A 27,145-nucleotide genomic window follows, 5' to 3' on the forward strand; every position below is an offset into this window, starting at 1 on the left:
AATTTGGTATTTATGATTATTGTGTCTAGGTTGACCCCTTTGGCATGCAATTGACATACCATGTCTTTCTTAAAGGAAGTGGGTCTCTGGTGGTTACAGGACATGGATACGAGCTCCTCAGATGAAAGGACATCTCCACGTCTCCCCCCATTCTTTGCTTAGCTTTGAGAAAGAACCCTGCTTCTCTTCCTTGTCCTCAGGATCTGATCCCTGCCTCCTTCAGCTGGAGCAAGCCTTTCTAGGTCATCCTCCCTTTCTCTAACCCTTTTCACTTTCCCTCCAGCCACTTGTCATCAACTCCACTCCTTATGCACTCAGACATTTATAGATCTGTCCTTTTTCAAATTTGCGACTTGTACTTCTACTTCCGTTTCTCATTCTTGTGAAAGGCTCAGGTGTTTTCTACTTGTGTTATACAACCAGATTCCACCCCACCCCAAACTCCTCCTTTCAAGGATCTCCATTAGGTGGCCCTATCAGTTGTTTCTCTCTGTTCCCCCAAACTGAAGTTATGGTGTTGTATTAGTCTACTCTCGCACTGCTACAAAGAACTGACTGGGTAATTTATAAAGAAAAGAGGTTTAATTGACTCACAGTTCCACAGGCTGTACAAGAAGCATGTCTGGGAAAGCCTCAGGAAACTTACAATCATGGCAGAGGGCGAAGAGGAAAGAGGCACATCTTATATGGCTGGAGCAGGAGGAATAGAGAACAGGGGGAGGTGCTACACACTTTTAAACAACCAGATCTCATGAGAATTCACTCACTATCACAAGAACAGCAAGGGGGAAATCCACTCCCATGATCCAATCACCTCCCACCAGGTCCCTCCTCCAACACTGGGGATCACAATTCGACATGAGATTTGGGTGGGGACATAAATTCAAACCATATCAGCTGTCTTTGTTTTCTAGTTGTTTGTTGCTGATGCAAAGAAAAACAATTTCTATAGTTTGAACTTATATTTAGCAATTTTGCTAAATTCACTTATTAATTCTAACAATTTATCTATAGATGCTTTGGATTTTTCTATGTACACATCATCTGCAGAAATTGAAAGCCTTATTTATTCACTTCCAGTCATTACTCATTTTCTTTTTCTTGTGTTAATGCACTGCCTCAGACCTCCAGTACGATGTTGATTAGAAGTGAGCACACCAGGTGTCCTTGTCTCATTTCCAATCTCAGGAGGAAATTTTTTCCATGTTACCATTAAGTTTTGCCATGCTTCTTTTAAACACACCCTTCATCAGGCTAAGGAAGTTCTCTTCTACTTCTAGTTTGCTAAGAATTTATATTGTGTTGAATTTTCTCAAATCCCTTTCTCTTTAGAGAAATTAAGATTATATAATTTATTATTATGAATATATGAATTCATATATTCATATACATTCAACACAATATCATTAAAATAGGTTATATGATCTCTAAGAAAGATCATATAACCTATAATTAATTACATTGACATTTTTACATTTATTGGCATATTTTTCATAATTCCCTGTCCTTTTAATGTTTATAGAATCTGTAGTGATGGACATTTATTATGGACATTTGAAAATTTGTATTTTATTTGTTGATCAGTCTAGAGTTTCTTGCATATATTAATCTTTTTAGAGAACTAGCTTTGATTTTTGCTATTGTTTGTCCTCTAGAGGTCATGAAAACAAATGTGAAGGAGGAAACTCACAAGAAGTGCTAAGCATAGATAGTAAGTAAGCTAGACACTTATGAAACATGAAGAAAATGCACAGGATGTGTGAAGTATAGATAAGTAAACAAGTAGCTTTTGAGACAGGCAAAATTCATAAGATGTGTTATAGTTAGCAAGCAAGTAACTTGTAAGATGCACTAAAGATAAATAGAATACATAGAATATGATAGAACAAACAAGGATATTACTTATAGATAGAAAGGGACAGGAACACCAACTCATAAGGTATCCTACCACCTTGGTTATATTATACTTAAATTAACCACCAACTGGTGACACTTAGTATTGTTCCACTGAACACAGATAAAACCCATCACTGTTCAGGCTAATTGGTAAGCTATAAGCTGAGGTAAGCAAGGTATGTCATTGACCTTGAGCACCTTCAGTCTGAATGGGGCCCTTTTTCAAACCTCAACTCTGGTCCTCGTAACCAATAAGGCTGATGGAACAGAGACAGACAGAGACAGAGGCAGGGTCTATGAATATTGCATAACACAGGACTCAGGAAATGTAGTCCTTCATTCTGTTTGTACCCTAAGTCTGTCAACTTACTCCATCTCTTTGCTTCTTCGTGTATATATATACACATATATATACATATATGTATGTATACATATACATATCTGTCCTATATGTATATATGTATACATATGTATATACACGTGTGTATATGTATACATATGTATATACACGTGTGTATATGTATACATATGTATATACACGTGTGTATATGTATACATATGTGTGTATATGTATATATGCATATACGTGTGTATATGTATACATATGCATATACGTGTGTATATGTATATACATGTGTGTATATGTATACATATGTATATACATGTGTATATATGGATATGTATATATATTTGCATTTTTCAAAAAAATTGATTTAATAAGCCATGTGACTCAACCATTTTATTTCATTTTATTTTATTTTTTTTGAGGCAGAGGCTCACTCTGTCACCCAGGCTGGGGGCAATCTCGGCTCACTACAACCTCCACCTCCTGGGTTCAAGCAATTCTCCTGCCTCAGCCTCCCGAGTAGCTGGGACTACAGGCATGTGCCACCACACCTAGCTAACTTTTGTATTTTTAGTAGAGACGGGGTTTTACCATGTTGGCCAGGCTGGTCTTGAGCTCCTGACCTCAAGCAATCCACCTGCCTCGGCCTCCCAAAGTGCCAGGATTACAGGCGTGAGCCACTACACCCGGCCTGACTAAAGCATTTTAATTTGGTCTGTGAGCCTTTCTATTCTGAGACTTCTAGGGTAGCTTGCCTGGTCGCATATTGAAGACTATCATTGTATCAAGGGAACTTCTCACATTAACAGACCCCAAAGGATAAAGTGAGAAGGGATCATAATTCAAAGTTTGGAGTTTACCTAAAGAAATAGGACAATAATATGAAATAATTGGCTAAAATATTGGGGGCCCAGTATTGATCTGGGTGGTTATAGGGTCAATCAAGGGACACAGGGCTGATCTTAGGAATCCAGGATAGTTTCGGGAGCCCTAAGAACAAGGTGAAGAAGGACCATAATTAATTTTATTTTAGACATTTTAGCTAAAGCAGTAAGACAAATTAAGTAACTGGCATAAATAATGTGGGGGTGGGACTTAGGGCTGGCCAAGGGGGCACAACAGAGCTGATTTGGGGGCGGTGTCAGGGACACCTCTTGCAGTGGGCCCTCTCCCCCTCTGAGTATATATAAGTAGCAATGGCAAGGAGATTGTATTAGTCTGTTCTCATACTGCTAAAATACCTGAGACTGGGTAATTTATAAAGAAAAAAGGTTAAGTTGGCTTACTGTTCTGCAGGCTGTACAGGAAGCATGGAAGCATCTGCTTCCAGGGAGGCCTGAGGGAGCTTTTACTCATGGCAGAAGGCAAAGAGGGAACAGGCATCTTACATGGCAGGAGCAGGAGGAAGAAAGGAAGAAGGTGCTACACACGTTTACACGACCAGATCTCACCAGAAGTCACTAACTATATGGTACCAAGGCGGGATGGTGCTAAACCATACATGAGAACTCCACCCCCAAGATCCAATCACCTCCCATCAGACCCCTCCTCCAACACGGGATTACAATTCGACATGAGATTTGGATGGGGACACAGATCCAAACCACATCAGGAATGGAACACAGAAGTGACATTCATTGAGCACTGTCTAGAACACAGGCTGATCCCATCCCATACACCTGTGGTCACTACAGGGACTTCAGCGCAGCTCCTCTTTGTACAGAAACCCCAGGGATCACCTCCCACCTCCACCCAACTCCCCATCGCCACCAACGCAAGGTCCTGCATCACTGAGACCCCAAGACCCTATAACCTCTGACACCACAGATCCCCATCACTCACCTCACAGAGTGCCTCCCATTCCAGCACAGTCTTCCCACCTTGACTGCCCGGCATTCTTCCCCTCTTCATTCATTAGCGTCATGCCATGCTTTGCCACTTTCCTGCACTGCTCTTCACCCAACCCCATTAACCACTGTCATTCACACTGTGCCTCATATCACTCCCAATTTCCTCCACTCTGCACCCACTCACTGCCACTCTACTCCCTCCTTCTCTCCCCAACACTACTCATGTTTACTTACACTCAACTGTTTCTTCTCCAGTAACTCACAACACTGGATATTTCCCCCATTTCGCCCTACTCTTCCCTGTTCACCACCCTTCTGTCCCTCTTTACTCCATTCACTCCCCACTTAGCCCTTCATTACCCTCCTCTCTCTTCCTCCAATCCCAATCCTTTTATTCACATGCTGATGTTCATCTCCATCCATTCCCCTGTCTGTGCTTCACTCATCTCCATTCATCCACATGTGGGCCATCAGCTTGCCATTTGTGTCCCAGGAAGCAGGAGTCCAAGATCTACCTGAAATGGTGAGATCTGACCCTCACCCCCACCCCACTACAGGATAGCCTTCAATGGACCTGAAACCCTAGCAAGATTCTCTATAAGTAGAAAGGCAAAATAGCTTTATTTCCAGTGCCCTTGGGCATCTTTCAAGGAGACTGCACCAGGAGCAAGCCAGTCTGCCCCACGTTTCCTCTCCCTGGAAAGGCACTGAATGTGATAGGTTTACCTTAAATAGTTCATAAAGTGAGCCCACGGTTTGTTTCCTTGCAGGATTACTCAGGGAAAAAAGAAGGCCCGAACAGGCAGGGTCTCAGGTCTAACTCACCCACCCATTTTGATAAATCCAAACATTGCCCATCCCTAGTTTTTCACAGCTTAAGTTGTCCAGTTCCAGCAAAGAGATGGCCCCAGTGAAAAGCCACAGAAGCATGAGGGCCACAAATACAGTAATTCACAAGCAGGACCTCTTGTTCTGAAGCAAATGTCCTGTTATGTGGTCTTTGGCTATGTCCATTCAGACCATCACTCTCAATCTGTCTCTCACCTTGGAAAATATGTATCACCAGCACTAGAGCAACCTTAGAGAAGCAAGTTATTCAACCTCTCTATGGATTCGTGTTTTGCAGCACTTGTAAAAAGCGTTTGTATGAATGATGTAATAAAAATCATTTCGTTAAGATATGGAAAGTCCTCGGTGGGCTTTAGTACAGGATCTTTTCACAGATGTCACTGTGCATGTTCCAGTCTCAATTATTTTAGTTACCTAATGTGGTCCCAGCTGACCGGAGAATCACTTCATTTGGCAACCTCAGGAAAATAATGCCTATGTGCCTCTGGAATTGATTGAATAACTGTTGTTCTATCTGCTTGGTTCTTCAATTTATTCACCAAAAATAAACTCTACATTGAGCATATCTATATTAAATGTTATAAAATCCTGTACCTAGACTGTGACTTTAACAGTAAAACAAAATAGCTTTTTAAATGTTTTATTTTTGAAAAGGTAGTACATCCACATAGTACATAGTACACCCACATTTTCAAAAGCTATGAAAGGATACAGTTGTCTCCCTCTCAATTCCATCCCCCCAGCCACCACTGCCCCTTCCCCTCCCAAGGTAATCAGGGTTACCAGGTTCTCATGTCTCTTTCCAGAGATAACTTATGAATTCACAATTATGTACTTACCATTTTTCTCCTTTTTATATACAAATGGCAGTGTATTATACTCACTGTCCTCAACCTTATTTTTCCTACCTAATAACATAAACTGAAGGTTATCCCACATCACTACATAAATGGTTTCCAAGTTCTCCTTATTTATTCATTGTTGTCTACCCAGGAGTAGGCTGTATGAATATACCACAATTTAGGGAACCAGAACCCTGATATGGTGTCATTTAGACAGCTTCCAATCTTTTGTTTTCACAAACGCTGCATTAATGAATACTTCTGTATGTTCATCATTTTGTACATGTGTGAGTATGTACATTCCTAGAAGTGGAATTGCTGGCCCAAAAACCAAATGCATTTGTGGTTTTGATTACTTTTGAATAATTCCTCTTTGAATGAGAAGAGTTTTTCCTGGACTTGCTATTTGCTGGAGGTTCATGTGGGAAAAGAAACCAGGGCCACATTCTAAGCAGATCAGTTTTTTTTTTTTGACAACTGAGAATTTTTTCCCCCCACAGCTGTTCGTTCTTTCTGACTTTACTTCTCCCAAGTCAGTAAATAGGGGCAGCTGTAGGGCTCTTCACAAGGAAAAGTCCCTTCTCTTCCCCCAGCATGCCATAACTGTTGCTCCCATCAGTAGACTACTTTCTACAAATATGGCTTGTCTGAGTGACTCCTTCTCGAGGCCCCAGCCTGTTTCTCCTCAGACCCCAAATGGTCTAGGAAACATCCTACCTCCTACCTACCCACGCACGGTTACCACTGTTATATCTATGGTTCCACGCCTCGGGGTATATCCCGAACCTCAGCTAAGAGTCCTTACCAGTGCTGTCTTGCATCTGCAGCCTTGAGCACGCTCACTCTGAAATCTCCTGCACCAGTGCTTCATTTCCTCTGCCTGTGGCAGCCCTCTCATTAGGGTTGCAGCTGTCTCCTAATTTTGTCAGATACAGAGATTACACTTCTGCTTTTTCTCCCGTAGCTTTTGGGTTATGACTGAGATGAAAAGAAGAAAGGCTGAATTTACTCCCATATTTAAACCACAAGTCAAAATATACTTTTAAAATGTGAGTAAAATTGACACAACTTTCTTTCAGTGTCCATAATAGATACTGCTGATTAGCTCTCTAATGTGCCATGAACTTTGACTTCCGAGTGTGGCCTCTTCCATGGGCTTTCTTTCCTGCATGGGTTCGCTGATGTACAATAAGGTTTGATTTTTGGGTAAAGGCTTTCCCACATTCTGTACATTTATAGGGTTTCTCTCCAGTATGAGTTCTTTGATGTACAGTGAATGTTGACTTTTCTCGGAAGGCTTTGCCACACTCAGTGCATGCATAGGGTTTCTCTCCCGTGTGCGTTCTCTGATGTATTATGAGCTGTGACTTCTGGCTAAAAGCTTTCCAACACACAGGACATTCATAAGGTTTCTCTCCTGTATGAATTCTCTGATGTATAATGAGCTTTGACTTTTCTCTGAAGGCTTTGCCACATTCATTACATTTATAGGGTTTTTCTTCTGTATGAGTTCTTTGATGTATAATGAGATATGATTTCTGTGAAAATGCTTTTTCACATTCATTGCACTCGTAAGGTTTCTCTCCTGTATGACCTCTCTGATGCAGCATGAGGTAGGACTTCTGAGAGAAGGCTTTCTCACATTCATTACATTCAAAGGGTTTCTCTCCTGAATGAGTTCTCTGATGTACACCAAGGTTTGACTTTTGCGTGAAGGTTTTTCCACACACATCACATTCATAGGGTTTCTCTCCTGTATGAGTTCTTTGATGCACAATGAGGGTTGACTTCTCATTGAAAGACTTCCCACATTCAGTACATTTATGAGGTTTCTCTCCCGTATGAGTTCTCTGGTGTATAATGAGAGTTGACTTATCACTGAAAGTTTTCTTACACTCATTACATTCATGGGGTTTCTTTCCTGTATGGGTACTATGATGTATAATTAGATCAAGCTTCTGTATGAAAGATTCTCCACATTTAGTGCATTCATAGGTTTTCTCTCCAGTGTGGGTTTTCTGATGGACAATGAGGTTGGACTTCTGAGTGAAGGCTTTTCCACATTCATTACATTCATAAGGTTTTTCTCCTGTGTGAGTCCTGTAATGTATGATGACAGTTGACTTTTCTCTGAAGGCTTTTCCACATTCAGGACACTCAAAGGGTCTCTCTCCTGTATGAGTTCGCAAGTGTATAATGAGCTGAGATTTTTGGCTAAAGGCTTTTCCACATTCGGTACATCCAAAAGGTTTCTCTCCCGTATGAGTTCTCCAATGTACAATGAGGTGTGACTTCTTGCTGAAGGTTTTCCTACATGCAGTACATTCAAAGGGTTTCTCTCCATTTTTAATTCTCTGATGTAGACTAAGGCCTTTCTTTCGCCTAAGACCTTTCCCACACTCTTTATAGCCATAGGGCTTCATTCCAGGATTTGTTTTCTCATACTCAGTATGGAAGAACAATTTTGCACATCCATTATCATATTTATTTTCTGCAGAACTTCTACTAAATAAGTCTAAATTATCTACCATATTATTTCCAAATGATTCGTGTTTATCGGGTCTTTGTATTGAAGCAACAAGGTTTGTACTCAGATGAAGTATGTTTCCAAACTCATGACAGTCACGAGCACTCTTGGTGATAATTGTTTTCTTGTCAGAAAATCCAACTTGCATCAGCAGACATTTATCTTGGTCATCCTGATGTTGCCTCTCAATCTGTTCATCAACTTGACAGACTTCTAGAAAGAAGTACAATAAACCACCTTTACGCTTTGACATTACGGAGCGGACCTTCTTTAGAATTATTCTGCCATATGAAAGCTGATACTATAATCTCATTTTATCAGAGTTCCTGGAGAGAGAGTTTTTTACTAAACTCCCACCTGCTGGTCTTTTTGTTACCAAGAACAATCTTACCCTGACACCTCAGTCTTTCTTACGTCTATTTATACATCATACCTGACTTCCATCAACTCTGCGAAACTTATACCCTTGATCTTCAGTTATCATATAAACTTTTTTTTTTAAGAGACAGGATCTCAGCTCTGTTGCCAGGCTGGAGTTTAGGGGCAAAATCACAGCTTACTGCAGCCTTGACCTCCTGAGCTCAAGTGATCCTCCCACCTCAGCCTCCTGAGTAGCTGGGACTGCAAGCGCGAGCCACCACATCTGGCTAATTTTTGTATTTTTTCGTAGAGACAAGGTCTCACTATGTTGCCCAGGCTGGTCTCAAACTCCTGGTCTCAAGCAATCCTCCCGCCTCAGCCTCCCAAAGTGCTGGGATTACAAGTGTGAGCCATCACACCTGGCCAGTATCATATGAAGTCTTAACTGTACCTGACTTACAGAATTTCTGTCTAGGTGGAAATGCAACAGCATGATTCCCAGACTCATGTGTTACAATAGTTAACACTGAATCCACATTCTCAATGAATGAAAGAAAAATACAGAATGGTTAGCTTGACAAAAACAAAAAGCTAAAAATATTGGCCCAGTCTGGGTTCACCCGTGTATCCATCAAAGCTTGCATTCACAGTTCTTCAACACCACCTTCTCTGCTCCTGCCTATACGATTTCCACTAAAACCTCTGCCTATTCTGTACTCCAAACCCTTCTTCATGTTCCATCACCCACATAGCCCTGTGTTCCATATTTTGCTATATTCAGAATCTAGATAACTTTCAAGAGGCAGGTCAGTCTTTTCTAAAAAGCTTACTCTGATCTTCCTATATAACTTAAATTTTTATTAACTTCTAAAGTAGTCAGTCATCTGTATCACTCATTTAAACAGTTAAAATTGCAAAGCTTTGCCTTTAATTTCATCAACTGCAAGCAGCACGTTATTTCACATTTTAACATCTCTGAATCCAGATGCATCTTACAATCAATGTCATAGGTTAACTGGTGGCAATTTTTCTTTCTTAGTGGTATGTCTTTAAATCTATGGCATCTTGAAGTTAATAAGATATGGCAAGTACTTTTTGTACATATGGTGAATTTTAAATCTTTTTTTATAGTTTACTTTTCTTCTTACTTTTCCCCAAATTTTTACATGAAAATTTTCAAGCATAGAAAAAGTTGAAAGAAGAGTACAGTAACTACTCATATTACCACTTAGATTCAATAGTGTTAACATTTTGCTATAGTGATACTGAATTTTAACATGGATTGTGCAGCTGTGGTTTTTCTTCCTGTGACTTCCTTTCTTTGGCTAGCTAAGCATTAGTTCTTAACCAGAGATGAACACAAAATCACATGAGGAACTTTTTACAAAATGCTCTCCATGGGACCCAAGCTCCACCAAAGATCTGCTGAATCTGAACCTTCTTAGGTGGTAAGAAGCAGTTTGGTCCACGTGGTTAGGGTCCTGGGCTCTCTAGCCCAGGAGAAAATCCTGGCTCAACCTTTCACTTGGTCTATGACCTCAGGCAAGTGATCTAAACTATTTGTATCTTACTTCTCCACCCATAAAGGAATTATAACAGTGCCCACCCAAATGGATGTTGAGAGAATTAAATTACTTACAACAGGGCTTGCAGGGTACACAGGAAGTACTTTAAATCATTTACCACCACTACTACTATTACAACTACTACTATTATGACTTTTAAGAATCACCACATTACTGTAAAAAGAAAGAGTATATTTATATATTTAACATGTTCTAGAATATTAAGTGAAAAATGGTGAATAAAACTGTGCATACACTGTTACCTGAGGCAGGAAACAAAGGGAAAAACTGGGTGATGCTGGAGGTTATTTTGAGCCATAGGAGAGGGAAGCTGAAGGGTTTTTAAAGTGTGTGTGGGGTGTGTGTGTGTGTGTGTGTGTGTGTGTTATGGTATAAGTTTCATCACTTTGCTTCTTTTATAGCAAGGAATGAGATGAGATCATTTGCTAAAAGAGAGGGAAAAACAACTTGGAGTGGAGGTTTGAAGGAAGCAAGAAAGGTGTTATAAGACATGGAATCAAACCTAAGTGTCCATCAAGGAATATCAACGGATAAAGAAAATGTCATCTATTTACACAATGGAATACTGTTCAGCCATAAAAAGGAATTAAATACTGTCATTTGCAGCTACATGGATAAGCCTGGAGGACATTATGTTAAGTGAAATAAGCCAGGCACAGAAAGACAAATACTGCATGATCTCATTTATATATGGGAGCTAAAGGAGTTACTCTCATAGAAGTAGAGAGTAGAATAGTGACCAGACACTGGGAGGTGAAGAGGGGAGGAGAGGATAGGGAAAGGTTGGTAAATGGGTGCAAAGATATAGTTAGATAGGAGGAATAAGTTTCCGTGTTACATTGCACAGCAGGGTGTCTATAGTTAACAATATAGTGTATCTTTCAAAATAGCTAAAAGAAAAGATTTTGAATGTTATCCCCACAAAGAAACAAATATTTGATGTGATGAATATACTAATTACCCTAATTTGATCATGACACACTGTATATATGTATCAAAACATCACACCATACTCCATAAATACGTACAATTATGTGTCAACTAAAAGTAAAACTTTTTAAAATGTTTAAAAAACTGTGCATAGTAGGAAATGAATAAATATATATTCTTATAGGCTCATGTTGTAAAAAGTGATGGAAGAATAAACCTTTAAATTTTAATAAAGGTTACCTATGAGGAAGGAAGGAACAAAGGGAATGGAATGGAAAGGGAAAGAAGCTGGACTTTTCTGAATATACCTTGTTTTCTGTGTTGGACTTTGGAACCAATAAATCTTTTGTAACTATTTTATATAATCATAAAGCAAAACTGAACATAAAAGGATTCCTTAAAAATAGTAAATATACTTTCTGCTGCGTTTCCTAATGACCATGCTGGAAAGTCTTGATTCTCAATGGCACCAAAATGATTACCTCAATTCATTCAACTCGCTATACACAAGCAACAGCCTCAAGAAGAATACTAACAATACTACTGTCAGATGTAAGATTCATAAATTAAAAACCTTTAAGCACAAAATTTGATTTGGAAATATTAATTTGAACATGAGATATTTTTTCTGTAAAAAATGTATACATAATAGTTCCTAGCTTTGTCAATGAAAAGGCCTCAAAACAATTCTCTAACCTCTAAATCGTGGGCTTAAAACATTATTTTCCACTAAAAAGAACCAGAGCCCCTTGAAGAAATCACCAATTCTAGGTCAGAGGCAGGAAATATACAAAAGGAGCCTGGGACACGTTGTAACACCAGAAAGCAAGGAAGCTACCAAAGACTCAGGAGCCAACTTGAAGGAGATTCCACTGGCCAAAGATGGGACAGTGTCATGTGTAACATGGAAAATAAGACAATGGATTAAAACATAGAAATGTATACAGCCATAAGTCCATAAATGAGTCACAAAAAAGATATAACTTAGTGGTCACCTTTGGATGATGCTACAAAATCAATTATTTTGAAAACTAGTAAATAAATGGAAAAGCTCAATCACTGAGCCTGTCTTTTCTGTACAATATGTAACTCATGGTAGCCAAATAATAGATAAGAAGCAATTTCTCTTTATAGAATTATTCCAGTGGGGCCGGGCACAGTGGCTCACGCCTGTAATCCCAGCACTTTGGGAGGCCAAGGCAGGTGGATCACAAGGTCAGGAGATCGAGATCATCCTGGCTAACACGGTGAAACCCCATCTCTACTAAAAATACAAAAATGTAACTGGGTGTGGTGACACGCACCTGTAGTCCCAGCTACTCGGGAGGCTGAGGCAGGAAAATTGCTTGAACCCAGGAGGCAGAAGTTGCAGTGAGCCAAGATCACACCACTGCACTCCAGCCTGGGCAACAGAGCAAGACTCTGTCTCAAAAAAAAAAAAAAAGTTAAACATACAGTTCCTTTTATACCACCACATGGTATAATTCCAATCCTATGTATCTACCCAAAAGAAACAAAACATATATCACCACAAAAAATGTGTACATCAATGTTCACAGCACCATTATCCATAATAACCAAAAAGTTGAAACAAGCAAAATTTCCATCAATTGAACGGACAAACAAAATGTGTTCTATCCTAACAATGGAATTTTATTCCTCCATAAAAAGGAATGAAGTACTGATACATGGTACAATGCGGATGAACCTTGAAAACATGCCAAGTGAAAGAAACCAGACATAAAAGGCCACATTTTGTCTGACTCCATTTAAATAAAATGTCCAGAACAGGCAAAACCATAGAGACAAAATAGATCAGTGGTTGCCAGGGAGTGAGGGGAAGAGGGATGAGAATGACTGCTAGGGAGTAGGGGCTTCTTTTCAGTGTGATGAACACGTTCTAGAATTAGGTAGTGGTGATGGTTGTACAACTCTGTGAATATACTAAAAACTACTGAATTCTGTACTTCAAAAGGGTGAATTTTATGATATGTGAATTATATCTCAATAAAGCTACTTTTAAAAAATAGATAAGATGTTTTAGGAGAGCAAATCTGACAAATATCTAAACTGAATGAGAAGACTGGACTCAGGTTGTTCAATCTGAAATTAGAGCATTAGAGTCCAGGCCTGTGACTAATGTGGGCCTGGCTTTAGATAAGTCGGTGACAGGTGAGAGTCGTGAAAGTGGCAAGGCCAGGGGGTTGTGGCATTTAAAAGACTCTTTCATACGGGACAAAAGGAACTGTGCAGAAACTTGCAGGTAAGCACCAACTTAAGGAGAGTGGCCTGGTGTATGGGGGACAGCGGGAGTGTCAGTTTTGTGTCTGAGGTGTTCATGTCCCTGTCCTCCAACAGTGCCAAGGGCCAGAACCTTTTCCTAAGATATTCCTGAAAGCCCTGTCAGAGGGCCTCACCTCTGACTAATAGGGTGGAACTTCATGTCCCCAGAGCCTGGGTCAAAATTCCACTTACCTGGAAAGTTCCAAAATGGGATTTTTCCTTCTGCTGGGCATTCTTCTACCTCCAACTTGAGGATGAGGTTTGGTTTGGTAACCTGCTGCCCTGTTGATGAGAAATGACAGTGATACCTCCTTGGCTTTCAGAGCCTCTGAGACAGAAGAAGTTACATATTGGGGGCAGCACAAGGAATCTATTGCTTGACATAATGGTAAAGTCAAACCATTTAACCTGCATTTTGAGCTCACAAACACTTTTTCAGGAGAGAAAAGGGGGAACTGAGAAAGGAAATGCCTTCCATTGGATGCAATAATCATAAACCACAAAATTACCTAAGGAAGCTATTCTTACCCACAAAGACCAAGTTGCTGTAGGTCTCCAGCATCACGTCTCTGTACAGGGTCCTCTGTGGTGGGTTCAGGTACTGCCACTCCTCCTGGGTGAAATCCACAGCTACATCTTCAAATGTCACTAGCCCCTGTAATGGTACATTCCTTTTATTTTAAAATGCTGACCACTAGATGATGAGGATAAAATGCACGGGAACTTCTGATTGGGTTCCTGGTTCATCATGATGACTCAATATTGGATGCCTATTTCATATCAAGTTAGTGATCTACTTTGTGGGAGAATCACAAATCATGGTTAAAAAAAACTAAGTAAGAGAATACTTGAGACAATGTCATTATCAGCACAAGGACAGACAAACAGTCCAGTGGAACTAAAAAGAGAATCCAAACATGTATGGACACCTGATTTATGACAAAGTTGGCACAGTAAAGCAGTAGGGAGAAGATGACCTTTTCAATAGATGTGGATGGGTTATTAGATATCTATATGGAGAAAATGAAATTTAACCCTTCTAGCCACACATAAAAATCAGCTACAGGTAAATCGTAAATCTAATGTGAGAGGTAACCAATTAAGTGTCTATAAAATAATACAGGAAAATGTTTTCATAAGCTTTGGAGTAGGGAAAGAATTCTATAACAAAACATGAAAAGCACTCCTCATAAAGGAAAAGACAAGTGTTACAAGATCAAAAGTACTACAATGAAAAGGCAAGCCACAGATGGGGAAATTACTGGCAATATTCATGAGGGATAAAGGTATCGTATGTAGAATATATAAAATAATCCCTTCAAATCAATAAGAAACACACACAAAAGAATGGATAAGAGAAGTGAATAGGTACTTCACTGAAAAGCAAAACCAAATGATCTATGAACACAAGATAATGTACTCAACCCCATTAGCAATCAGGTAAGTGAAAAATTAAGCCACATTGAGACACCACTATACACCCACAAGAAAGGTTATAATTAAACAGACTAAAATAACATAATATTGTGTTGAAATGAGAACTCTTACACACTATTAGCAGGAATATAAACTGGTGTAATCGCTTTGGTAACAGTTTGGCATTATTTACAAAGGTTAATGGTTTGCATATACCATGACCCAGCAATTCTACTCCTAGGTACACAGCTTAGAGAAAATCAGGCATATGTGCTCTAGAAAACAAATATAAGGATGTTCATAGCAGCACTATTTCTAATACTAGATCACAGATAAAATCCAAATGTCCATCAACAGTAGAATGGGTAAATTGTGGCACAATCATTCAATGGAATGCTGTATAGTAATGAAAATGAATGAACTGCATGTTGTGAAGCAGGTTCACCTGCTTCGAAACTCGAAGATTGAAGAAACTCTTTTTAACCTTGGGTTAGACAAATATTTCTTAGATGTGACACCAAAATTCAAAAATCACTTGTTAAGAGATTAAAAAGACACAGAATGGAAGAAAATATCTGCAAATCAAGTATCTGGCAAATAACTTTTATTGAGAATATATAAAAAAAACTTTCAAAATTAAAACAAAGTGGGCAAAAGAGATACTTCACCATGGGAGATAAACAGATGGCAAATAAGCACATAAAAAGATGCTCAACATCATTAGGCATGAGGGAACTGTAAATTAAAACCACAATGAGATACTACTACACACCTATTAGAATGGGGAAAAAACTGACAATACTAAGTGTTGGTGAGGATGTAGAGCAACTGCACCTCTCCTGTCATAAGCAGGAATGCATATGTATGTATATCTACCTTACAACCCTGCAATCCCACTCCCACGTTTATTTACCTCAGTGAAATGCAAACTTAGGTAAACCTAAAAGCCTGTACATGAACATTTATACAGCAGCTACATTTTTAATGATCAAAACCTAGAAACATATCAAAGGTTTTCCAACCAGTGAATGGATAACAACCTGGAATCCTCCATACAATGTAATACCACTTGGCAATAAAAATGAGAGAACTAATGATTTATGCAACGACATGGATGAACCTCAAATGTATTATGCTAAGTGAAAGAAGCCAGACTCAAAAGGCTGCATACTGCATGATTACATTTATATATTACATTTATGGGAAATAAAAACTACAAAGACTGAAAATATATCTATATTTTCCTTGTCAACAATACTACTTCCCTGGTCAGCAATACTGTGCATATTGTCACATCTCAATGTGCTGGGAGGGTGACATGAAAGTGAACAACAGAAGCTTCATGGCTGGGACCCTCTGAGACCTCACCCTATGCATCTCTCCCTTTGGTTGGTTCTACTTGTATCTTTTTGCTATAACAAAACTGTAATCATAAGCATGTACTTTTCTGAGTTATATGAGTCATTCTACCAAATTATTAAACCTGAGTGTATACCGAGAACCCTTAAGTTGAATCAAGGTGTGGAAGTGGAAGTGGCACCATTCACCATCACCCTTAGTGACCCACTAGCAAAATTTTTGCTTCCTGTTCCTGCAACATTATGTTCTGCCGGCCTAGAGATCTTAGTTCCAGAGGGAGGAATGCTGCCACCAGGAGACACAACAATGATTCCATTAAACTGGAAGTTAAGACTGCCACCTGGCTACTTTGGGCTCCTCCTACCTGTAAGTCAACAGGCTACAAAGAGAGTTATAGTGTTGGCTGGGGTGACTGACCCACACTATCAAGATGAAATCAGTCTAATACTCCACAACGGAGGTAAAGAAGAGTATGTGTGGAATACAGGAGATCCCTTAGGGCGTCTCTTAGTATTACCATGCCCTGTGATTAAGGTCAATGGGAAACTACACCAACCCAATCCAGGCAGGATTACAAATGGCCCAGACTCTTCAGGAATGAAGGTTTGGGTCACTCTACTGGGTAAAACACCACAATCCATTGAGGTGTTTGCTGAAGGCAAGGGGAATACAGAATGGATAGTAGAAGAAGGAAGTTATCAATATCAGCTATGACCACATGAGCAGTTGCAGAAACGAGGACTGTAATTGTCATGAGGATTTCCTCCTTATTTTGTTAAAAATATGTCTGTGCATGTTTACACCTGTATTAAGAAAATATCTTCAAGTTATTTCCTTTTTCCTTTATCATGTGACATAAGATTTATTGACTTCATATCAGCACTTAAGTGTTGTTAACTTTATGTAACAGCAATTAGGCTAAGAATTAGTGTGCTTCCAGTTGTACAAGGGATAGCTGTATTATGTTAGGCGTAATTACGACCTTATTATTGTCTTTACTTGAAGATTTATGTGTGATTTCAGGAGATGTGTACAGTTTTAAGTTGACAAGGGGTAGACTTATAATGGTTAATATTGAGTGTCAACTTGATTGGATTGAAGGATGCAAAGTATTGTTCCTGGGTGTGTCTGTGAGGGTGTTGCCAGAGGAAATTAACATTTGAGTCAATGGAATGGGAAAGGCAGACCCACCCTCAGTCTGGGTGGGTACCATCTAATCAGCTGCCAGGGCAGCTAGAATAAAGCGGGCAGAAGAAGGTAGGAGGAGCTGGCTTTCTGAGTCTTCCGGCCTTCATCTTTCTCCCATACTGGATGCTTCCTGCCCTCAAACATTAGACTCCAAGTTCTTCAGCTTTTGGACTTTTAGACGTATACCAGTGGTTTGCCAGGGCCTTTGGCCACAGAATGAAAACTGCACTGTTGGCTTCCTTATTTTTGAGGTTTTGGGACTCAGACTGGCTTCCTTGCTCCTCAGCTTGCAGAAAACCTACTGTGGGACTTCATCTTGTGATCGTGTGAATCAATACTCCTTAATAAAATCCCCCTCATATATTCATCTATCCTATCAGTTCTGTCCCTCTAGAGAACCTTGACTAATACAGAAGTCACTGCAACTTAATATACATAATGATTATAAAATAAAACAACATGTCCGAGTTTAGACCAAACATACCAGCCAAATCAATTAATGTTATTAGGCCTTAAGAAGGCTTCTTAAAAGAAGATCTCCAGATTGACTCACAAGCAAGATCCAGCTGTATGTTGTATACAAGAAATACAACTAAAACAAAGTGATTCGAGAAGGCTAAAAGTAAAGGGATAGGCAATGGTTGACCAGACAAATAAATGGAAACAATAAGAAAGCAGAGGTTGAGATCCTGACATTATCCTTAGTCTAAAGATAAAAGGCATAAAAACAAATTGTGTATTATATTCAGTAGGTTGGTTTTCCACAGTGATGTGGGTGCAGCAATTCTGACTCTACTTTCTGTATATTGTAGACTGAACAAATGAGTGAATTATTGATGCTAGGAACCAATGCTCTCACTGTTAAAGAAGGGAGATGCAAATATGCAACGAGGGATGACTAAGATTCCCAGGATGCTGTATGAACTCAAAGTATGTCTGTATGTGTGTGTGGTGTATGTGTGTACACATATAGATGTAGACATACAGATATAGATATATATGTACATACACACATCTCTGTTCACCGAAAGGGCCTAGAAGTAACAATGCCCCAGCAGCAATGAGCACAGCTAGCACCCAGATTTTGGTTTCTAAATATAATTATCCATTAACAGGAACCAGAGCTCCTTGGAGAAATGGCTGATTCCAGGGCAAGTAAAGTTAAAGATGAAGGCCGGAACATCTTGTGCCAGAAAATAAGAAAACGCTCAGAGCTCAGAAATGGACCAAACCTACCAAAGCCTTAAAATTCCACTTTCAGGACTGATATAGTTTGGCTATCTCTCCCTCCAAATCTTATGTTAAAATGTGATCCTGGCTGGGTGTGGTGACTCACGCCTGTAATCCCAGCACTTTGGGAGGCTGAGGTGGGTGGATGATTTGAGGTCAGGAGTTCGAGACCAGCCTGGCCAACATGGTGAAACCCCATCTCTACTAAAAATACAAAAATTAGCTGGCAGTGGTGGCGCATGCCTATAATCCCAGCTACTCAGGAGGCTGAGGTATGAGAATCGCTTGAACTCAGGAAGCGGAGGTTGCAGTGAGCTGAGATCACGCCACTGCACTCCAGCCTGGGCAACAGAGTGAGAGACTGCCTCAAAAAAAAAAAAAAGATCCCCAGTGTTAAAGGGAGGGCATGGTGGGAGGTGCTTGGGTAATGGGGATGGATCCCTCATGAATGGCTTGGTGCCATTCCTTTGGTGATGAGTGACTTTTCACTCTATTTGTTCAGACGAGATCCGGTTGTTAAAGAGTCTGGTGCCTCCCTCCCCCACTCTTGCTCCCACTCTTGCCATGTGACATACCTGTTCCCTCTTTGCCTTCTGCCATGAGTAGAAGCTTCCTGAGGCCTCACCAGATGCAGATGCTGGTGTCATGCTTCTTGTACAGCTTGCAGGACTGTGAGCCAAATAAACCACTTTTCTTTATAACTTTTTTTTTCTAAAGAAAATGTTCAGAAAATTATAGGGATGTCTCAAAACGACACAAAAGCCAGCTTAAAGGTTCTCTCACTGGCCAACTCAGGGACAACTGAGCATCGAAATAAATAATGACAGTAATATTCACTGACTAAAATAAAAACCCATAAAAATAAAAATTTTCTATACCAGATTATAAATAAATAAAGGAGATAAAGAAGGTCTGCCTCATAGTAAAATGACAATAAATACAGAAGAAATAATAAGAGTTAGAAAATTGTCATTTGGCACCCATCACAATAACTGATTCAGGCAAGATTAATCAATGGATAATAATACTAATTGGTGAAAAGTTTGATGAAGAATGGGACAATTATGTAACCTCAAAGTATCATCCACAAATTAGTTATTAATTACAAAGGAAAAATAGTAATGTTACAGCACAGAAACGTGGTTAGTGAGAGAAACAAGTGATCAAAGTTAATATCATAAAAAATGAGACAAATTGGGCTGGGTGTGGTGGCTCACACCTGTAATCCCAGCACTTTGGGAGACTGAGATGGGCAGATCACTTGAGGCCAGGAGTTCAAGACCAGCCTGGCCAACATAGTGAAACCCCATCTCTACTAAAATACAAAAATTAGCCAGGCACAGTGGCTCACACCTGTAATCCCAGTTACTTGGGAGGCTAAGGCACAAGAATCTCCTGAATGCGGGAGGTGGAGGTTGCAGTGAGCTGAGATGGCGCCACTGCACTCCAGCCTAGGCAACAGAGTGAGACTTCGTCTCAAAAAAAAAAAAAAAAAAAAGACAAATTGACATCATATGCCCCTGATGTGATACAAGGATACATCACTTACATTTTTTTCCTACCAGAAATGCATGACCTCAATCAAACCATGAGGAAACATCAGACAAATCTAAAGTGAGGGACGTTCTACAATACGGATGGCCTATGTGCTTTAAAAATGTCACAGACATGAAAAACAAAGAAATGCTGAGGAAGTCTTCCAGATTAAAATATAAAGAATATACACTGCATAATAGTATTATATCAATGTTAACTTTCTGAGTGTGTTCAGTGTAATTTAATGATATAGGAGAATGTCCTTGCTCTTAAGAAATTGAGGAGGCCAGCTCCTGGCTAAAACTCTATGTGTGATTTTTAATTATTAAGGCCTGACCAATGACAATTACAAAGACTTCAGCTGTCAGGCTTTGTAGGAGAAATCTGCCCCCACATCAGACTTGGAATATATAGCCAGAACGTTATAATCTCTAAAGAGACTGGCCAGCCCCACTCTTACAAATATCTGTATTCCTAGGCCAGGCACCTTCACTGGAGAATGATGATCATTAATTCAAATTTCTAGGTTTGTTCATGCCATTCCTGCTGATTATTGAGCCAGAGTAGCCTTCATCAGGAGGTCAGGTCAACTAGTCCACAACAAAATCCAAATCATAGCTGACAAATTCTCAGGCATTAAAAAAAACAGCAACTGACAAAATAATAAAAATTAATCACCAACATCTACAAATATATTTTTGTTGATATCTACAATATCAATAAAAGTACAAATCAGGCACCCTCCCCTAAATAATATGGGCAAGAGCCTTCCTCCAAAAATCCGCGTCTGGTTACTCAATAACGGGGTCTCTAAGAGACTGACGGGCTTCTCACTAAAAAATTAATGGACAGGTACTGGACTACACAGGGCTCAACATACAGCCCCATTAGGGTCTGCACAGTGATGACTAACATAAAGACTATCTGAAGTGGGTAGCAGGAGTAAGCTGTCATTATGCTATTGTGTCTGCCATTAACTCTCAAACTGTCACCCCCAAAATAAATGCATACATATGTGTGTATGCAGACACACACATACACATATACATACAGAAATAAAGTAAAAATAAATGTGGGAAAAGGTCAAAAATTGGTGAATCTAGATGAAAGCTATATAATCATTCATTGAACTATTCTCGCAGCTTCTCTACAGGAAGTGGCTAGCACATGTGTAAATTTGGTCAATCTCATTAATAAATAAATGAAAATGAGCAATCATCCATCAATTATATGATTGGCAAGGTATAAAAACACTGATAATATATGCTTGTGGGGACAATATTCAGAAACAAGCATTCTGTTGCACTCTTGGTGACAGCATAACCTTGTTAAGCCTTTTTAGAAGAGAATTTGGCAAGTCCTGTTAAAAATTAAAACAATTTCTTCATTTCAGAAATTCCAGTTATAGGAATCTGTCCTACAGAAATGTCTCCACAAGAATACAGACATGCACATTCATTCCCTTCCTAACTCTCTGTGATAAAACAAAAGTGGAAGCACCCCAAAATTCTATCAATAAGGGAACAAATAAAAGAAAAATGATGGTTTATGCTTGAATTATAATTGTTATGGGTTGAATTATGTCCCCCCAAAATTCATATGTTGAAATCCTAACCCCCAATGTGACTATATGTAGAGGGAGAGTCTTTAAGGAGGTAATTAAGGTTAAATAAGGCCATAAGGGTAGGTTCCTCATCCAAGAGGACTGGTGTCCTTATAAGAAGAGAAAAAGACACCAGAGCTCCCTCTCTCTCTCTCTGCACCCAAAGAAGATAGGCCATGTGAGGCCACAGCGAGAAGACAGCCCTCAGCAAGCCAGGAAGAGCAGCCTCACCAGAAGCCAACCCTACTGGTGCCTTGATCCTGGACTTCCAGCCTCCACAGCTGTGAGAACACAGATTTCTGTTGTTTAAACCACCCAATCTCTGGTATTTTGTAATGGCAGCCTGAAATGACTAATACAATAATCTTCCGCAACTGTTAAGAAGGAAAAGGTGACCACACTTTGGTTACTCATTTGATGAGTATTTGTTAAATTACCACACTGAGTGAAAACCACGAGGTGGCAAACTATACTTACAAGCCTTCCTTGTTCCATATAAATGGATATTAGATAGAAATGGTAGACTTCTAGTCCTGACATGATGGCAGAGACTCCTCTTTCCCTGCTCTTCCCCACTAAGTACAACTATAAACCCTGAAAGTGATGCAAGAGACAACCAAAAGAGGACTCTGAAAGGAGGAAAGTGGAAAGCACACAGGTTAGGGACCCAAGGACTTAAACAGTGGCAGGACATCTTATGATCCCCCCACCCCAACAACGGAAGGCAACCCAGGCCTGTGTCTCTAAACCCCCAACCTAGCAACAGAACACAGCCTAGGTAGTCTCTGTCTTACCCCAAATCAGCAGGAGTCCTTCCAACAACACCAGACAAGCCTGTGACACCAGCAAAGGAGATTAATCTGGAGCCTTGCTGACAATAAGCAGCCACCGGAAGTGCTTCTTCTTCTCCACTGAGCCTGAGACTTCTTTCCCCTATCTAGACACTCCCTCTCCACTTCAAGACATCTGGCAGTCAGGTAGGACGGCAGGGGGATCCCCACACAACAAGCACCCAGCCAGGAAATGTTCTTCATCCCTGCTGGCCAAAGAATTGGCTCTCTCACCCAAAGAACAGACACCATGCAGATGCAGCAGGGGAAAATCTGGACACAACAGGCACCCAGCCAAGGAAGCACTGTTTGTCCCCTGTGCAGTGAATTCCTGGAATTTTATGTTGCTTTAGCATCCACTTTGAATATAAGTTGGACTTTCTCGTACAAGAAGCAGGACTCAGTCACCCTTGACACAGTCTCCAGTCCTCCATCTCCTCCCTGTTCCTAAATGTGGTCGACTCAGATATCAGCCTTATATAACCACCTACTGGTGACCACCTCCCTAGGGGACAGCTAGACACAACCCACTTGACTCGCCCCTCTGATCCCCACACCCCGCATGGACTGCACAGATATGCCACACTGACCACCTTCCAGTCACAGCGTGACTCCATGGAACTTGCACCTGCTTGCTCCAAACCCATCAGTTAAAACTCTCCATGAAAAGGCTCCACCCCACAGGTCTGTCCCCCCGTGCCCCTCTCTGTCCCCACTCGCTGGCTGAGCACATGTGTCATGGTCAGCTCTCTGTGTCCCATTGGCCCTGTGAGGTGTGCTGCCCTCTTCCGTCTGGACCTGTGAGGAATGTGCTACCTCCGTGACTTTCCGTGTTCTGTTGAGTTGCCTCCTCTGTGTCTCACCTGCCCCACACACCCAAACCTAACTTCTCTCCCAGTCAGGGCTCTCCTAGAGAGTGGCTATCTTGGTAGGAATAAGCTTGACCCAGATCAGACAAGAGCCACAAGGGTGTCTGCCAGAATAAACAGGTTTCCTGGGAGAGGGACACCTGGTCATGGGTCAGACACAGGCACTAAGCTGCTCACCAGAATAAAGAAGAATTCTCTGAAAGGCACATTTGTAAACACCCACAACCACATTCCCTGGAGCCCCACCAGGATGGGGTTAGAATTTAAAGCCAAGCACATTATTAGAAGGTTAGAACTTTCAGGCCCACCCCCAGACCTCTAGGGAGGGAGCAGGGGCTACAGACTGAGTTAATCACCAATGCCCAATGATTTAATCAATCATGCCCATGTTATGGAACTGCCATAGAAACCTCTCAATGGCAGGGTTAGGGAGCTTCTGGTTCAGTGAACACACTGTGTTGGGAGGGCGGCACACCCAGAGAGGGCACGGAAGGAAACCCTGTACCCTCCCATGCCTTGCTCTGTAGAACTCTTCCATTTGACTGTTCCTGAGTTGTATCCACCATAATAAACTAATAATCATAAGTGCTTTCCTGAGTTCTGTGAGTTGTTCTAACAAATTACTGAACCTGAAGGGTACATGAGAATCTCTGAATTTGTAGTCAACCAGGCAGAAACGCAGGTAGCCTGGGCACCCCACTCGTGGCTGGCATCTGAAGTGGAGGTAGTCTTGTGGGAATGAGCCCTTAACTTGGAGGTTCTGCACTAATTCTGGTACCTATGTAGGAATTTGAGGAGGACACAATTCAGCCCAGTAACAATTTACAAAGATTTAAAGCAGCCAACACAAAAATGCTCCCATGATTACAAGTTCTTCTGAGATAAAAACAAAATCTCAGCAAAGAAACAGAAGTTATAAAACAGAGAACAAAATGGAGATTATAGAACCAAAAAATACAACAAGCAAATAAAAACTCACTGAATGAGATCAATAGTTTAGTGGTGATGACAAAGGACAGAATTAGTGAACCTGAGAAAAGATCAATAGAATTTACTCAATCTGAAAAACAAGAAAAAGAAAACTGAAAAAAAAAATGAACAGAATCTCAGGGATACATGGGACTATAACAGAAGATCCAAATTCATATCATTGCCATTCCAGAAGGAGATGAGGAGAAACAGAAGGTGGTAACAAGAGTATTTGAAGAAATAATACCTGAAAACTTCCCAAATTTGGCAAAAGACATAAACCTACAGATTCAAGAAGCTGACCAAATCCCTAATTCATGCCAAGCCATGGCAAAATTAAGCTTCTGAAAACTACAGAAACAGAAAAAATTTTGAAAGCAACCAGAGAAAAACAATGCATTACCTATAGGTAAAAAATCAAAACAAAAAATAAACAACAACAACAAAAAAACAATTTGAATGATAGCAGATTTCTCAACAAAAACCACGGAGGCTAGAAAAAAGTGGCATAATATTTTTCAAGTGCTAACAAAAAGGGACTGTCTACCACCAATTCTATATCTGGCAAAGTTATCCTTCAGGAATGAAGGGGAAATTAAGACATTTCAGGTGAAGGAAAACTGAAAGAATTTGTCTCTGGCAGACCTACTCTTAAGAAAATGCCTAAAGGAAGTTCTTCTAACACAAGGGAAGTGATAAAAGAATGAATCTCAAAGCACCGAGAAAGAACCAGGAACAACAGAGCAGAAAAATGACCAATTCGATATAAATACATAGGGAGGAGAAAGGGAATCAGAGGAAGGGGTGGAAAGAGAAAGAATGAGAGACAAACTTCCCTAGGGACATTTAGCAAACTGTGAAGATGAGTCCCCTTCTCTCCAGAGGGTGATTTAACCAATCATACTTTTTTGTGTGTGTAAGATGGAGTCTCGCTCTGTTGCCCAGGCTGGAATGCGGTGGTGCGATCTCTGCGCACTGCAACCTCCGCCTCCCAGGTTCAAGCGATTCTCCTACCTCAGCCTCCTGAGTAGCTGAGATTACAGGCACCTGCCACCACACCTAGCTAATTTTTGTATTCTTAGTAGAGACAGGGTTTTGCCATGTTGGCCAGGCTGGTCTTGAACTCCTGACCTCAGGTGATCCACCTGCCTCAGCCTCCCAAAGTGCTGGGATTACAGGCGTGAGCCACTGCACCTGGCCAATTGTGCCTTTTTATATTCACATTTTTTTTAGATTCCTGAGTAGTTTGTGTGCAACTGTTCCATCTGCAATGAGAAAGAGTTCCATTTCTTTTATAAGACCAGCAGAAGAGGCCGGGCGCGGTGGCTGACGCCTGTAATCCCAGCACTTTGGGAGGCTGAGGCGGGCAGATCACAAGGTCAAGAGATTGAGACCATCCTGGCCAACATGGTGAAACCCCATCTCTACTAAAAGTACAAAAAAATTAGCTGGGTGTGGTGGTGTGCACCTGTAGTCCCAGCTATTCGGGAGGCTGAGGCAGTAGAATCACTTGAACCCAGGAGGCGGAGGTTGCAGTGAGCCAAGATCGTGCCACTGCACTCCAGCCTGGCAACAGAGCAAGACTCCCTCTCAAAAAAAAAAAAAAAAAAAAGACCAGCAGAAGAGAAAAAAAATCCCACAATGAAACTACAATAAAAAGATATATGAGTGCACAGCCAACCTTCCAACTGCTTGCAGAGTCTGCCTGGCAGTTCAGCAGTATGGCAACTATGGTTTATCAAAGGCCCACAGTGATGGTGGTAAAAAGCAGCTGAGATGGCAGACAGGTTTGGTACAGTGCCTTCTGGCTGGTGCTAGGCAGCTGGAGCACACAAGTACGTACCCGAGATCTTGGTCCCATGGGCAGTGCAGGATGGCACAAGCAAGGTGGAAGAAGCACATTCTACCCTGTCTTTCCCACTGAATACAAGTATAGAACTTGGACAAAGGCCAGGCACGGTGGCTCACACCTGTATTCCCAGCACTTTGGGTGGCTGAGGCAGGCAGATCACCTGAGGTCAGGAGTTGGAGACCAGCCTGCCCAACATGGTGAAACCTCATCTCTACTAAAAATACAAAAATTAGCCAGGTGTGGTGGTGGGCACCTGTAATCCTAGCTACTTGGGAGGCTGAGGTAGGAGAATCACTTGAACCTGGGAGGCGGAGGTTGCAGTGAGCCAAGACTACGCCACTGCACTCCAGCCTAGGTGACAGAGCGAGACTCCATCTCAAACAAAACTTGGACAGAATGCATGAACTAGCAGTTTGATGACTCTGAAAAGTTTTAAAAAAAAAAAGGAGCAGGTAGATTATGGGAAAACATCAGAATTTAAAGTACCACTAAATGGACTGTGAGTTTGCCACTTATTATCTGGTATCTCCTGGCCCAGGATCAAGGCATTATCAAACCAAGAAGAGAGCACTGAGACGCAGAGAGAGAGAGCTCAAGAAGCAGCCCTCTGGATCTGGCTTCAAGAGTGGTAAAAAGAACCGGGCACAGTTGGGGGAAGTGTGCAGCATAGCACAATAAGTGGAGTCTCAGTTTTCTGTCAGGAGGACAGACAAGGAGGGCCACAGAGAACCAAAAAGTACACAGGAAATCATGGAGAGGAGGAGTTCACCCCATAAAATCATTTATCCACTCCCAGGCTCATCCTCAAGCTGTGCATGGATGGA

General features: G+C 40.8%; 1 protein-coding gene across 18 annotated transcripts in view; it reads right to left on the reverse strand.

The window, feature by feature from the left end:
- Nucleotides 1–5,565: 5,565 nt before the first annotated feature.
- Nucleotides 5,566–27,145, reverse strand: part of ZNF182 (zinc finger protein 182) — a 31,131-nt gene continuing 9,551 nt past the window's right edge. For 7 of the 18 annotated variants that reach the window (XM_063804438.1, XM_063804440.1, XM_054676795.2 and 4 more), the window contains 4 exons: nucleotides 19,238–19,331; nucleotides 13,998–14,124; nucleotides 13,662–13,751; nucleotides 5,566–8,523 (listed from right to left, as the gene is read on the reverse strand). In XM_063804438.1, coding sequence (XP_063660508.1) covers nucleotides 6,893–8,523; nucleotides 13,662–13,751; nucleotides 13,998–14,124; nucleotides 19,238–19,309 — 1,920 coding nt within the window. In that variant the 5' untranslated portion in view covers nucleotides 19,310–19,331 and the 3' untranslated portion in view covers nucleotides 5,566–6,892. Of the gene's footprint in view, nucleotides 8,524–13,661; nucleotides 13,752–13,997; nucleotides 14,125–19,237; nucleotides 19,374–27,145 lie in introns of all 18 variants that reach the window. The other 11 variants (XM_016943297.4, XM_016943298.4, XM_063804446.1 and 8 more) reach the window with 2 other exon arrangements.

Source organism: Pan troglodytes, chromosome X (genome assembly GCF_028858775.2).
Source record: "Pan troglodytes isolate AG18354 chromosome X, NHGRI_mPanTro3-v2.0_pri, whole genome shotgun sequence".
Lineage (NCBI taxonomy): Eukaryota > Metazoa > Chordata > Mammalia > Primates > Hominidae > Pan > Pan troglodytes.